General features: G+C 58.5%; 5 protein-coding genes across 5 annotated transcripts; 2 read left to right on the top strand and 3 right to left on the bottom strand.

Annotated features, from left to right (window-relative positions):
- Positions 1-353: 353 nt before the first annotated feature.
- PSEUBRA_003069 (Major facilitator superfamily) lies at positions 354-2276 on the top strand (the record flags this gene model as incomplete). Its single annotated transcript, XM_016437443.1, has 2 exons — positions 354-1516; positions 1667-2276. 2 exons carry the CDS (start codon positions 354-356, stop codon positions 2274-2276), a joined length of 1773 nt encoding a protein of 590 aa, XP_016292930.1.
- Positions 2277-2653: 377 nt separating this feature from the next.
- On the bottom strand, positions 2654-4618 carry PSEUBRA_003068 (F-box domain protein; the record flags this gene model as incomplete). The annotated part of the gene is made up of 2 exons (XM_059464962.1): positions 2654-2716; positions 2882-4618. 2 exons carry the CDS (start codon positions 4616-4618, stop codon positions 2654-2656), a joined length of 1800 nt encoding a protein of 599 aa, XP_059320726.1.
- Positions 4619-4967: 349 nt separating this feature from the next.
- Positions 4968-6902, bottom strand: PSEUBRA_003067 (Peptidase S33 tripeptidyl aminopeptidase-like, C-terminal; the record flags this gene model as incomplete). The annotated part of the gene is made up of 1 exon (XM_016437431.1): positions 4968-6902. One exon carries the CDS (start codon positions 6900-6902, stop codon positions 4968-4970), a length of 1935 nt encoding a protein of 644 aa, XP_016292928.1.
- Positions 6903-7821: 919 nt separating this feature from the next.
- PSEUBRA_003066 (2-nitropropane dioxygenase, NPD) lies at positions 7822-10392 on the top strand (the record flags this gene model as incomplete). Its single annotated transcript, XM_059464961.1, has 4 exons — positions 7822-8446; positions 8530-8659; positions 10021-10192; positions 10273-10392. 4 exons carry the CDS (start codon positions 7822-7824, stop codon positions 10390-10392), a joined length of 1047 nt encoding a protein of 348 aa, XP_059321348.1.
- A 53-nt stretch (positions 10393-10445) lies between these two features.
- On the bottom strand, positions 10446-11990 carry PSEUBRA_003065 (Peptidase M20, dimerization domain protein; the record flags this gene model as incomplete). The annotated part of the gene is made up of 1 exon (XM_016437411.1): positions 10446-11990. One exon carries the CDS (start codon positions 11988-11990, stop codon positions 10446-10448), a length of 1545 nt encoding a protein of 514 aa, XP_016292925.1.
- Positions 11991-12630: the final 640 nt, after the last annotated feature.

Raw genomic sequence — 12630 nt, 5'->3', positions numbered from 1 at the left:
TTTTTTTTTTTTTTTACCGGAAATGATAATCAAAAACGCCTCGGGATTTTCGACTGTGTTTTTACAAACACAGGCTGACAGAAAGGGCGCTCGCTGCATGTACGACGCTCGCACAAGACTCTGACCCGGAACGCTGCATCCTCGGCCCAACATGGTGCCCCCTTGTGTGTGGCATTCAACACATCATCATTGTTCTGACGGTCCCTGGTCGAAACTTTTCCGAGGCAGAGGAGGATATATACAATGCCGTCCTAATCGACATCCGCTCTTCCCTTCTGAACATCATCTACCCCATTCGGTCGTGTCCCTTGTTTCCCTACCCTGCTCGCACGCGTGCGTGTTACAGAATCGCAATGTCGCAACATCAGGCTTCCTCCACGGCGGCGCCCTCGGTCGACCAATCCAACCTCGACTTGGAAAAGCAGAACTCATCCAACGCTGCCACCGCGATCGGTCACAGCGACAAGGCCTTCTCAGAGAAGGAAGACTCGGCCCCCGCAGCCCCCATCAAGGGTGCCTCGGTCGGCTTCGCCCCTCAGACCGCCCCTACTTACCTTTCCGCCGACCGCACCAACGACACAGCCGCCCGACCCACACGCACCTTCTCTCGGCGTTCACGCACCGAAGCCCACGACTCGACACATCCTTTTGGTGGTGATCTCGAACGCTCGCATACCGAAGACCACCTCGAGCGCTTTCAATCGCAAGCTGGCAAGGACGTCGTCATCGTCCATTGGGAGGGCGAGGACGATAGGGAAAACCCCTTCACCTGGTCCCGCGCCTATCGATGGTACCTCACCATGCTTGCCGGTCTGCTGGTGCTCAATTCGACCTTCACCTCGTCCGCTCCGTCCGGTATCGTCCCTGAGCTCATCGGCGAGTTCAAGTTTGGGCGCGAGGTGGCCGTTCTCAGTCTCTCCATCTTTGTCGCTGGCTACTGTCTCGGCCCGCTCCTGTGGGGTCCGCTCTCCGAACAATTCGGTCGTCGACCCGTCTTCATCCTCGCCATGTTCGTCTACACCGCCTTCAACGTCGGTTGTGCTCTATCGAAAAACACCGCTTCCATCCTCGTCTTCCGCTTCCTCGCAGGCACCTTTGCCGCTTCGCCCCTCACCAACTCCGGCGGTGTCATCGCCGATCTGTGGGACGCAAAGACGCGTGGTATTGCGCTCTCCATCTTCTCGCTGGCGCCCTTTGCAGGTCCTGCGCTGGGTCCCATTGTTTCCGGCTTCATTGCCGTCAGCGGCACCAGCTGGAGATGGCTCTTCTGGGTCTGCACCATTTTCTCGGGCGTCTGCCTCATCCTCGTCGTCGCTACCCTCCCAGAGACCTACGCACCCATCATTCTGTTGAAGAAGGCCAAGAGGATCAGGAAGGAAACCGGCGACGACAGGTACAAGGCTCCGATCGAACTCGTCAAGATCGAATGGAAGGACCGACTCAACAAGACCCTCCTCAAGCCGTTTATCATGCTCGCACAGGAACCGATGCTGCTCGTCATGACCATCTGGATGAGGTAAGTACTCCGCATAGAGATCTCAAGGTTGAGCGTTGGCCCATGGCTCTGAGAAACATCCCGCTGACCACATCTTCCCCCATGTCTTTGACCCTTCGCCTCCTGTGTTCCAAACACTGCCTCTTGTTTACGGCCCGGTTTCCAAAAAAGCTTCGTTTATGGCGTTGTCTATCTCCTCTTCGAGGCCTTCCCGATCGTCTTCGAACAGGGCCACGGTTTCAACTCGGGCATCTCTGGGCTCATGTTTGTCCCCTTCTTCCTAGGCGGATGCGCCGCGGTGGCCCTCTACGTCGCCTACTTCAACCCGAAGTACGTCAAAGAAGCGGATCGACTCAAGGCGGAAGGCGTCGACCGGGTGCCGCCCGAGGAGCGACTCTATGTGATCATGTTGGCGGCCCCATGTCTGGTGGTGGCCTTCTTCTGGTTCGGCTGGACGAGCTATCCCTCGATCAGCTACTGGTCGCCCATGATGGCCGGATCGCTCATCGGTTTCGGCGTGCTCTTTTGCTTCCTCGGCGTCTTTAACTACCTTATCGACGTCTACCTCGCCAACGCGGCGTCGGCGCTCGCTGCCAACACCGTCTGTCGTTCCGCGGCTGGGTTCGGGTTTCCATTATTTGCAACAAGTATGTTCAATGCGCTAACACCACGATGGGCTTCGTCGCTGTTGGGATTCATCGCGCTTGTCATGGTACCGGTGCCGTTCTTGTTGTTCAAGTACGGACAAAAAATCCGCGGCATGTCGAAACACGCTATGTAAATTCGCGGGTTTGGGCTCAGCGGAAGCTAACCCGAAACCCGGGAACCCATTCAGGACATTCAGGAAAACGACGCCCCTTGCATCGTCTCATTTGTACACTACCATCACTATGCATACCCGGACAATCCATCATAGAAGAATCTTTCGGAGTGTGCGTTTCTTGCGGCGGCGCAGAGTCGCCGGTCGCACAGTTCGACAGGGGTCGGCGCTTGGACCTCCTTCGGCCGTTCCGGCGCGTACCGCTCGGGCGCTCGGGCCTCTCAGGGATGCTCGATCCGAGCGTGCGCTTGCTTCTTTCCTCTGCTTTGCTGCCCTGCAGTCGACGCACTCTCACACACACATCGGTGCCCTGTTGATCTTTTCGCTATTGACCAAAACTACATGGTTCGAGCGTAGGCGCCAAATGCCTGCACCGTCTCCCTGAGTCGAATGCTCCTTGGCTATTGTGTTCACGCATGCGATGGAAAAAGTGTGTCAGATCCATCTGTCCGACTTTGTCAAGACTTGACCACGAGCAGCACTTCTGGAAAGGTACCTGCTGCAGGATCCCATCGCTTGAGTGTCACCCGTATCGGCTCCTCGTCGCTCGAATCGTTGCGACTCACATTGTGTACCCTTGAGCTTTCCTCCTGCTCGAACGAGCGTTCGATCAGCCAGACGCGATTGCGGAAGCCGATCTGATGCAGACCGCTTCCTTCGACCGTCTGCGGTGTTGGCTTGAGTTGACGACGCTCGCGGTTGGCGTCGGTGCACACCTGCGCGATCCACTGAATCTCCCTCTCTCCCAGGCTCGTTTCAGACGATGCCGACGCGAGGATGTGCAGCGTCTCCAAGCGTGGCAGCTGACAGAGCAACGCAGCGAGTCGCGGTAGATCATCCTCCCAGATCTGGATCACAAGATCTTGCAAACTGCGACAGTGCTGCGTGATCACACCGAGCTGGTCGAGCGACAGACCGATGCCGTGCAATCGCAGCTTTGTCAGCTGCCCTCCGCGGCTGGCGACGACTCGTGAGAGGAACGAGGTGGGAAGCAGCGGCAGGTTGCTAGGTGGTGTGGATGTTTTCGGTTGACCGTAGCGCACGCTGCCTTCGGGTGGCGGACCCGAGAAGCGACGGATCCAATCGCTCGATGACCATGGAGCGTCGTCGCTGCCGTTTCCGTTAGACCGCACTGCTTGGATGTATTGCCCTTCATCGTCGTAGTCCGAATCGTCGTCGTCCAGCTCGTCCAGATCGACCAGTCCATCGTCATCGCCCTCATGACCTCCGTCCATCGCCGGTCGTGAGCCGGACCCTGCGTAGTGCGTCAGCTCTTCCAGCTTCTCAGCTTTTTCGATGAGCTTGGCAAAGTCGGCATAGAACTCGCCCAGCATCGACGCGGACAACGACCGCGAGCCGGACGAAGACGCCGATCTTGGATAGGTCAGCGAGAGGAGTCGTATTGAAGTTGCATACGGGTGCAGCAGACCGACGTCTTGTGCTTGAATGTTGAGTCCTTCCATAGCGAGGTCGCTGACTCCTTGCCCGGCTTGAGACGCACAGCGGAGGACAGCTTCGATTCCACGCCCCGTCACGGCTCGACAGCCTGCCAGCGACAGTCGCCGCACTTGCTTGAGATGCGGAGCGAGCGCCATGAGGATCGCATCTGTCAGGTGCGGCGAGTGCTGACATAAGATGCTGAGACTTCGCAATCCCGTGTTTTCCCCATCGCGGTCGAGGTGCACCCCGTCCAAGCGCGATGCCAGCGCCGACATCGACTCGTCTGCAGATCCTTTGGATAGCTTTTCAGCAATCTCCACCAGCCCTCGCAACGTCCCCTTCTCTGGCAGTATCAAGCTCAACTCCTCCACCGTCAGCGGTATGTACCGGCGCAGCGTCGTCGTCGACCAAAGTCTCGCATCACCCGCCAGCTCCAGCCTGCGCAACCTCGGCGAACTCCGCAGCAGCGTCGGTAGCAACCGGTCGTTTAAGCTCCCCGCTCTCGTCCACACGAGCTCTTCCAGATTCACCGCATGTTCGAACGTGCTTTCGATGTCGATCTCGAGTCGTTCCAGTCGTTCCGCGTCCAGTCCGAACGGGAAGACGCGTAGCTCGACCACTTTGACTAGCCGACACAGGTGCGGACTTCGCCCGAGACAGGCGAAGACGAGCTTCAGGCGCGTTTGATCGCGCAGGAAGAGACGCTCGTAGAGCAAAGGGGTGGCGAGCTGGTGGAAGAGGCGGCAGACGAGGGTGCAGGCGGCGAGATCGCGCACCCGATGGCGGAGGGAGGAGAGGATGGGGGAGAGCAGGTCGAGCGGTAAGGCACCTAGCAGGCCGAGGTTGATAGAGGGCGAGTCCATGATGGGGCCCTCGCCGCCTTAGCTGTTGCTGCCTCCGAAGGCCATCGACGGTCAAGAATGCTGGGTGAAGCTGACGAGCGAATTGACGATGTGAGCGGAACAAGGTGAATGATTTCTACGAAGAAAAGAAAGGAGGATCTCCGCTTTCTGGAAGTGGAGGTTTTACCTGCAAAGATCACGCTTCCTCATCACTCGAGCAGGCTACCTTGCTACAAAACAACACATGCTTGCATTGACCACTCTCGAACTCACTTCAGCTCGGACAGGGTACGCGCAGAAGCTGAGTCGAGAGATGGATTGCATAACAGCTCGTGTGCAAAACAGGTCAAAGTTCTGAGATTTCGATGTTCTACAGCAATCGGCGGGCGTTGTATTCGGCGACGGCCTCGCTAATCGAAGCCATAGCTTCGCTGACCTCCATCTCGCGAGCCTGCTCCACCGAAAGCGAGACAACGACGCTCGACTCGTTCTTGGGCTGAGGGAAAGGCGATTCGTCCACATCGCACTTGATGCCCTTCTCTGGTACCGTGCCATTGACAAAGTAGTCGCCGATGATCTTGTTGATGCACTTGGACGGCTGGGACATGCTGCAGTGACCATATCCCGCACGACGCACCGACACAGCCGAACCAAACTTGTCCGCCATCATATCGGCGAACCTGCCCGGCGTCACAGGGTCAAAGTCGTTACCCAGCGTGAGCAGGGGGAAGGACGAGTTGGTGTCAAACTTGCCTCTGTGTCGCTCGTTGGAACGCAGCTTCCACGAGCCGATGCACTTGACGGCTTGGTTGGCGAAGAACTGACCGAACAACGGCGAGTCCTTCTCGAGCACGCCGATGTGTTCTTTGGCCTGCTCGATGGACCACGACTTGTCTCGGGGCTCGCGAAGGCCGTCACCACAGGCAATGGCCGCATTGGCCTCTTCAGATTCGGGGATGCTGGGAACGTGGTAGGTCGAGTCGCCGTACGCATTGACAAAGGCGGTGCCGTTGCCGTTGATGATGTCGTTGATCATGTCGGCGAGCTTGGGCCAGCCGGCGGGCTTGTAGAGCGCGGTGAAGAAGGTTTCGAGCACCATGCTGAACGTGAGCAGCTGCGGCACGTCGGATTGGATCACGGGCATCGGGCGGTACTTGAGTTCTTCGAGCAGATCCAGCACCTTCTTCTGCAACTCCTTGGCGTCCGACGATTGTGATGCGAGGGCGCATGCCTTGGGACCGGCCTTGACGCATTCGGAAAAGAAACCGTCGAAGCCACCATCGGTGTCCTTGAGGTTGGTGCTCCACAAACCCTCCATGTAGTTGGGCACGTCGACGACACCATCGATAATTAGACGGTTGATGTCCTGCGGAAACATGTCGGCGAACGTGGAGCCGAGCACGGTACCGTAGCTGAAGCCCCAGTAGTTGATCTTCTTGTCGCCAAAGAAGCGGTGCAGCAGGTGCATGTCCCTTGCCACCGCAGTGGTGCCAACAAATTTGCCATGCTCTTTGACAAACGGATCGGCGGCGCACAGCTCCGACAGCAGATCGGTGCTCGACAGCTGGGAGCCTACCTCGCTATCGAGTGCGCCCGGGTGCGAGTACAGCGCGCCGAACGAGCCAGCCTCGATGCGATGCACGTAGCTCTTCTCCGTATTGTTCCAGCAGTCCATACGCGGGAAAGTGCGACCGACACCACGCGGGTCGAACGAGACAATGTTGTACTTGTGGCCGAGGATCGTATCGAAGTTGGCGGCCAGCAGCTCGTTGTTCTTGGCAGCATTCTTGCGGGCGATGAACTCGAAGCCGGACCCACCGGGTCCACCGGGGTTGGTGAGCAGCGAGCCGAGCACCTCGTCCTTGGGCGTCTTGCCCGCACCGGCGGGGTAGAAGATGACGGCGAGCGAAGCGTTGCGATCGTCCTTGTCGTTGGTCCAGTCGAGAGGCGCCTTCATGCGACCGCACTTGAGCGGAGAAGGATAGCGCTGCTCATCGGCGCAGTCGAACCACACCACTTCGCCGCGCTTGGCTTGCGAAAAGTCGGTCGCGTTCTCGGGTCGTAGGAAGGGCGCGTCGGTGGAACAGCCGCTGTGGTGATGGACGCGGCGACGGATACCGTCTCCAGAAGACGAGCTGAGCCAGAAGTAGCCGAGCAGGACCAAGCTTGCGATGGCCCAGCGGTGAGTCGGTGTCGGCTTGCGCTGGCGTCGTTCGGCGGTCACGGTGTGGACGTTGGGTGCGGGGAGCGACGGTTCGACCGCATTGTAGCGGTCTTGCACGGCCTGCTTCTCGAAATCGACCATCTTGTATGCTGATTTAGTGCGGGCGATGTAACAGCAGCTGGATGAAGGTGATCACGACGGTGACAAGGTGCACAATTGTACGCTGCCACCAAGACACGGCCCTGATCGCGCTCAGATCAGCTCGACACACGATGCGGACTGGCTTAGCACAGCATGCTGCGCAGTGACCGACCGTCGGAAGGGTCCTGTCCGACCTGTCTCCACGGAGCAGCTCGTCAAGACGGTCCACACGATCTCGCCGGTTAAAACGCCGCTCCCCAGGTGTTAGCATCTGCCCTTCCAACATTTAAATAATGAATAGCTGATTCTGCCGCGGCCTTGCTCGGGATCCTCAGCACCTTCCGTCGTATCTACAGCCGAAAGGATAAACTTTCTGCTCTCTTTTTGGGTTTTCGACGTCAAAAGCCGCCCGACCTGACTGGAAAGCGTGCTCGCACGCCATTGAACAATTGCCCAGCCAGCCTGACCCGAGAAACTATGATCGATTGCAATCAGCATCATCGGGGGGGTTCATGAATCACTCGATTATATCAACTCAGGGGCGTTCGTCGAGACCTTCTCTCTTTCCCACCTCTCGCATCGCAAGAGGGCGTACCTGGCTGTTGTCATTCCAGCCGCGCCTTGTCGTCAGCGTCTCGAGTACAAGGAGACGCTTCTGCTTAGGCTTGCTCGAAGCAAAAACTTGTCGTCGATCCTGATCCAAAGGGCATCCTCCTGGAAGCACTCTAACAGTGCCGAATAAAATCAAGCGCGGCCTCGGCCTGCATCCGGTTTCTCGGCTACTCCCTCCCGACCTCCTGTTCAGGCTTTTCCAACAAGGCTCGTGCTTGCCATCTTGATCCACCTTTCAACGTTCTTGGCCACCGTCACCCACACCATCCTTACAACAACACTCTCCGCTAGCTACATCTCGCCTACGATGCTCGTCACTCCCCTCACCGAAAAGCTCGGCCTGCGCGTCCCCCTTGTCCAGGGTGGTATGCAGTGGGTCGGCACTCCTGCGCTTGCCTCAGCCGTCAGCAACGCCGGCGCGCTCGGCACTCTCACCGCTCTCACGCAGCCATCGCCCGAGGCCCTTCGCAAGGCCATCCGCGAGACCAACTCGCTCATCTCCGATGAGATCAAGAACGAACGCAAGAACCACTACGGCTCCTTCGCCGTCAACATCACCCTTCTGCCTTCCATCAACCCTCCCGACTACGTCGGCTACGCCAAGGCTGCCCTCGAGGAGGGAGTCCGCATCTTTGAGACGGCCGGCAACAACCCCGGCGAGGTGATCAAGGTCGTCAAGGAGGCAGGCGCCTACGTCATCCACAAGTGCACCGCCGTCCGCCACGCACGCAGCGCTGAGCGACTCGGTGCCGATATGCTGTCGATCGACGGCTTCGAGTGCGCTGGTCACCCCGGTGAGGATGACATTGGCGGCTTGGTGCTCATGGCTCGTGCCGCTGAGGAGCTCAAGATCCCCTTCATCGCTTCGGGCGGTATTGCCAACGGCCAAGGACTCGCCTCGGCCCTTGCCCTCGGTGCTGTCGGCGCCAACAGTGAGTTTCCATCCCCAAAGTCGTCTCGGCGTTGCTAACACATGCTGACCCTCATCGCGCACATTCTTCTGACCACGACACAGTGGGCACTCGCTTCATGTGCACCAAGGAAGCCGAAATCCACGACAACATCAAGCGCGCCATCGTCGAATCGGACGAGCGAAACACCGTCCACATCTTCCGCACCTTGCGCAACACTGCTCGCGTTTTCAAGTAAGTACCCTTCTGATCCCAGTCCTTCTTCTCGTCCCTGTGAGATTCTCTTGCCGTTTCCGATCCCACCCTCTCCCCTCCGACGCGCCGGTGGAAGGGCCCACGATAGCCGATAGTGTCGACTTCCAGCTTTGATTCGGTACTTCGACTCTTGATGAGCTTCGATACGGATCAAGGGCCCTTTCATTGTGTAAGTCTCAGCCAGTAACGACGTCTCCGATCAGTTCATTCGGCCTCATGCTGACCATTTCATCCTTCCCTCCCCGACTTGCACCTCGACAGCGACGAGAGCCACGATTCAAGCCAAGTCGCGTCGGAACAGACGAGCGCATCCAGTCCCGAGAGCGATTCAGTGTCTGCAGCTCGACCTGCTCATGACCCGGACAAGCCGCCCGACCCTGCAGACCATGGCCAGGCGCGGGACCGCGAGCTGCGGCGTCAAGCCACGCGCGAAGGCGCCGTCGAGCTGCTCGGCACGCGCGACCCAGACAGCTACGCCCTCCAAGCGTCGCACGACCAAAAGTGGAAAGCCTGGGGTCTCGCCAAGAGCTATCTGAACGACGAGATCGACCACGGCGCGGCCAACGTGCCGCTTGCCTGGCAAGCCTTCTTGACGGGGATGATCGACATGCTGCTTTACAGCCGCTCGCAGGTCTGGTTGGGCTTCCAGACGGGCAACATGGTGCAGTTCTCTGCGAACATTGCGCAGTTCGTCATCCCGGGTGTCGAACAGCAACCGTTGCTCACGCTGCTCCGTATCCTCAGCGTCATCGGCTTCTTCATTGGTTCCTTCGTGGGCTTCCAGCTGGGTCGCCGGATGGGTCATCAGAAACGCATCTGGCTCATCCTCTCGAGCATCATCCAGAGCATTTTCCTCTTCGGTGCAGCGGGCATCTTGCTCAGCAGACCCAAGGAAGAGCTACCCACGTTCGAGTGGTATCCCGGCGTCATCGTGCTCGTCGCGTTCAGCATGGGCATGCAGAGCATCAAGGCGCAGAAACTTGTTTCACCTGCCTTTGCAACCACGGTGGCGTTCACAGCCACACTCTCGCAGATCGCCTCGGATCCGTACCTCTTCCACCTAGTGCCGTCGGAAAAGACCAGAGGAAGGGACAGGAGGATGGTCGCCATCCTCGCACTGTGCCTGGGTGCCGGCGTGGGAGAGTCGTTGCTCCACACGAGTGCAAATCTCAGCGGTGGACTTGCAATCAGTGCCGGGTTCAAGATGCTCCTCGCGCTGCTCTGGCTCGTTCCGCAAGGGAAGAAGACCGGGGCCGTCAAGGAGAACAAGGCTTAGGGATCCGGCAGTGTTTGTCGTCGGGACCTACGTACTGATCTGTCTGTTTTGAAAATGCGCGCAGGAACAAGGTCTCGATGGAGGTGGTTCGCCTGGAGAACCGTCCGGAGGGCGCAAAGTTCGAAGACGTGCGCGAGCTCGTCTCGGGCGCCCGTGGTAAGACGGTCTACGAGACGGGCGACATTGATGCCGGCATCTGGTCCGCCGGTATCACTGTCGGTCTCATTCACGATATCGTAAGTCGCAGACTCCATCCAGACTGGTACTGTCGTGAAAGGGGATTCGTTGCTGACATGGGCTTGTATTGGATGAACAGCCCTCGTGCAAGGAACTGTGCGCCAACATCGAGCGCGACGCTGTCAAGCACATTGAGCGACTCAGCTCGATCGTTGCTCACAAGGGCAGCGCCACTGCCGGTCGCGAGGCCAAGCTCTAGATGCCACTCCATCGTTGTGTTCAGAAATACAATTACATTGAAATGTCGAGAGATCAAGGACCATCCGCACCCTTTCGCCACTTGCTCCACTCTGCCCAGATGTGATCCCTATACTCCTTCTCCACAATCACCCTTGCGCCCGTCACGGCAATCCCCAGCGCTGCCTCCTTGGTCCTCTCGTGAGCCTCAACCGTCCTAGCCGCATCGGCGAACCCGACCGTATGATTCCCCTGCGTCTTGGGATCGTCGAGATGAATCGCATACTCGGCATGCAGCGACGGCAGCGCATACGTGATATTACCAAAATCCGTACTCGCCGCAAACGCATCCTCTGGCACCTCCAATCCGTACCTCTGTCCCAACACCCCGGCATAGGTCGCAGAGAGACTCGGCGTATTGTGCACGTCCGCATAGGCCGTTTGCCAATCGTACTCGCCCTTGCATCCGGTCGCGAGCGCGGCGGCTTCGAAACAGCTCTGCACGCGCTTGGTCAGCGCTTTCAGCCCGGAAACGGTGGGACTGCGGACGTTGTAGATAAGCGTGGAACGGCCGGGGACGACGTTGGGTGCCCAATTGTCGCCCTTGATGATGCCGTGGACTCGCTCTTCGGGCCGAATCTGCTGACGAAGGGCCGAGATGTTGGTGTAGGCGAGAACGGCAGCGTCGAGCGCGTTGATGCCTTCCCAAGGGGCGGCGCCGGAGTGGGCGGTTTGGCCGGTGTAGGTGACGACCACAGGTTGGACGGCGAGCATCGGGCCGGTGCCGGATTTGGCCGCGGGGTGAACCATGAGGCAGGCATCCATGGGTTTGTAGGCGCCCGCGCGCTCGAGGAGGATCTTGCCTCCGCCGCCTTCTTCTGCGGGCGTACCGAGGAGGATGACCGTGCCGGGGATGTCCTTGGCGATAAGCGTGGCGGCAACGGACAGCGCAGCAGCGACTCCAGAGATGGCGATCAGGTTGTGCCCACACGCATGACCGATACCCGGCAGAGCATCGAGCTCCGATTGAAAGCCGATCGCTCGGGTGTCTTTGCCCGCCTTGTGGTTGAACACGGCCTCGAAAGCGGTCTGTACTCCGTACGCATGAGGTGTCACCTTCCAACCCTTCTTGCCCGAAAAGTACTTGACGAACAGGTCGTGTGTGCGCGACTCCTCCCACATGATTTCGGGATGGTCGTGCATGTCAAGCGAGAGCTGACGAAGTTCTTTGTCGAGGTTGGAGATCTCGGACTCGATGGTCTTGGAGACGTCCTGCATGAGATTGCTGAGTTGAGGGTCAGCGGTCGGCTCAGTGAGGCGGACGGCGTGGTGGGCGTGCGATTGGGAGTCGCCGTAGGTGGGGAGGTGCGAGTGAACCGCACTGTTGATGCCGCCACAGCAGCGCTGTTGCGGACCGGCGTCGAAAGGCGGAGGCTTGCAGGCGTCGTAGTATATGGACGCGGACAGCGGGCTCTTCTCGGGCTCGCTGTTCTTGGTGGTCGTACTAGCCTGGGTGGGCGTAGGAGCAGAGTGCGACGAGCACTTGCAGTCGCAGCCGCAGCCCTTGCGACCGTTCTTGCTGCCTCGAACGGGCTTGAGAAACGAGAAGCAGCCCGTCATGGTGATCGATACTAGCTTGAGACGGGGTTGACGGAAGATGGTGTGCGAAATGAAAGAGGAAGCAAGGTGCCGAGCATGCCTTTTGGATCGAGAAGGGGCGTGCGCAAGGCAATTTTCCGCAAATGGGAATTGGATAGCCGCACAAAGGCGATTTTCGACGGAAGCATGCCTTCCGCTGTGTCTCATTTGCAGCCGAGGATGCCGCAACGGCCACTTGCTCGGCGAATTTGGTCCTTCCGCCGGTGTCACCACTCATCGACTACTTGAGGCGTTGCATGAAGACCAGACGAAGCTTTGTGATGTGTGCAGTGCTCGTGAAGCTTCTGCGCTCTTTGAAGCAGAGCCTGAAGGTCATACGTAAGGAATGATCCGCACAATGACAATGCACAGAACAACGAAAGCTTTGTCGTTGCCTCTCTGAGGCAAGCTTTGTGTTTCAAGACAGCTCCTGGATGATCTTGACTCCGCACAAAGGCTTTAACGGCTCCGAAGAGCATGGTAAAGAAGTACATAAAGGCCTTCAGCTCAAAGCCAAGTTTGCTACCTCCTTCCTTCTTTCAGCTTCGTTCCATCCCTCTATATTCTACAAATCAGCACACCTCAGCTCAGAGACGACAATCAACCGATACAGTGCGAACGG

The sequence above is a fragment of the Kalmanozyma brasiliensis genome (genome assembly GCF_000497045.1).
Source record: "Kalmanozyma brasiliensis GHG001 unplaced genomic scaffold PSEUBRA_SCAF2, whole genome shotgun sequence".
NCBI lineage: Eukaryota > Fungi > Basidiomycota > Ustilaginomycetes > Ustilaginales > Kalmanozyma > Kalmanozyma brasiliensis.
Note: the sequence above shows the minus strand (reverse complement) of the source record. Positions and strands in the feature narration are given on the sequence as shown.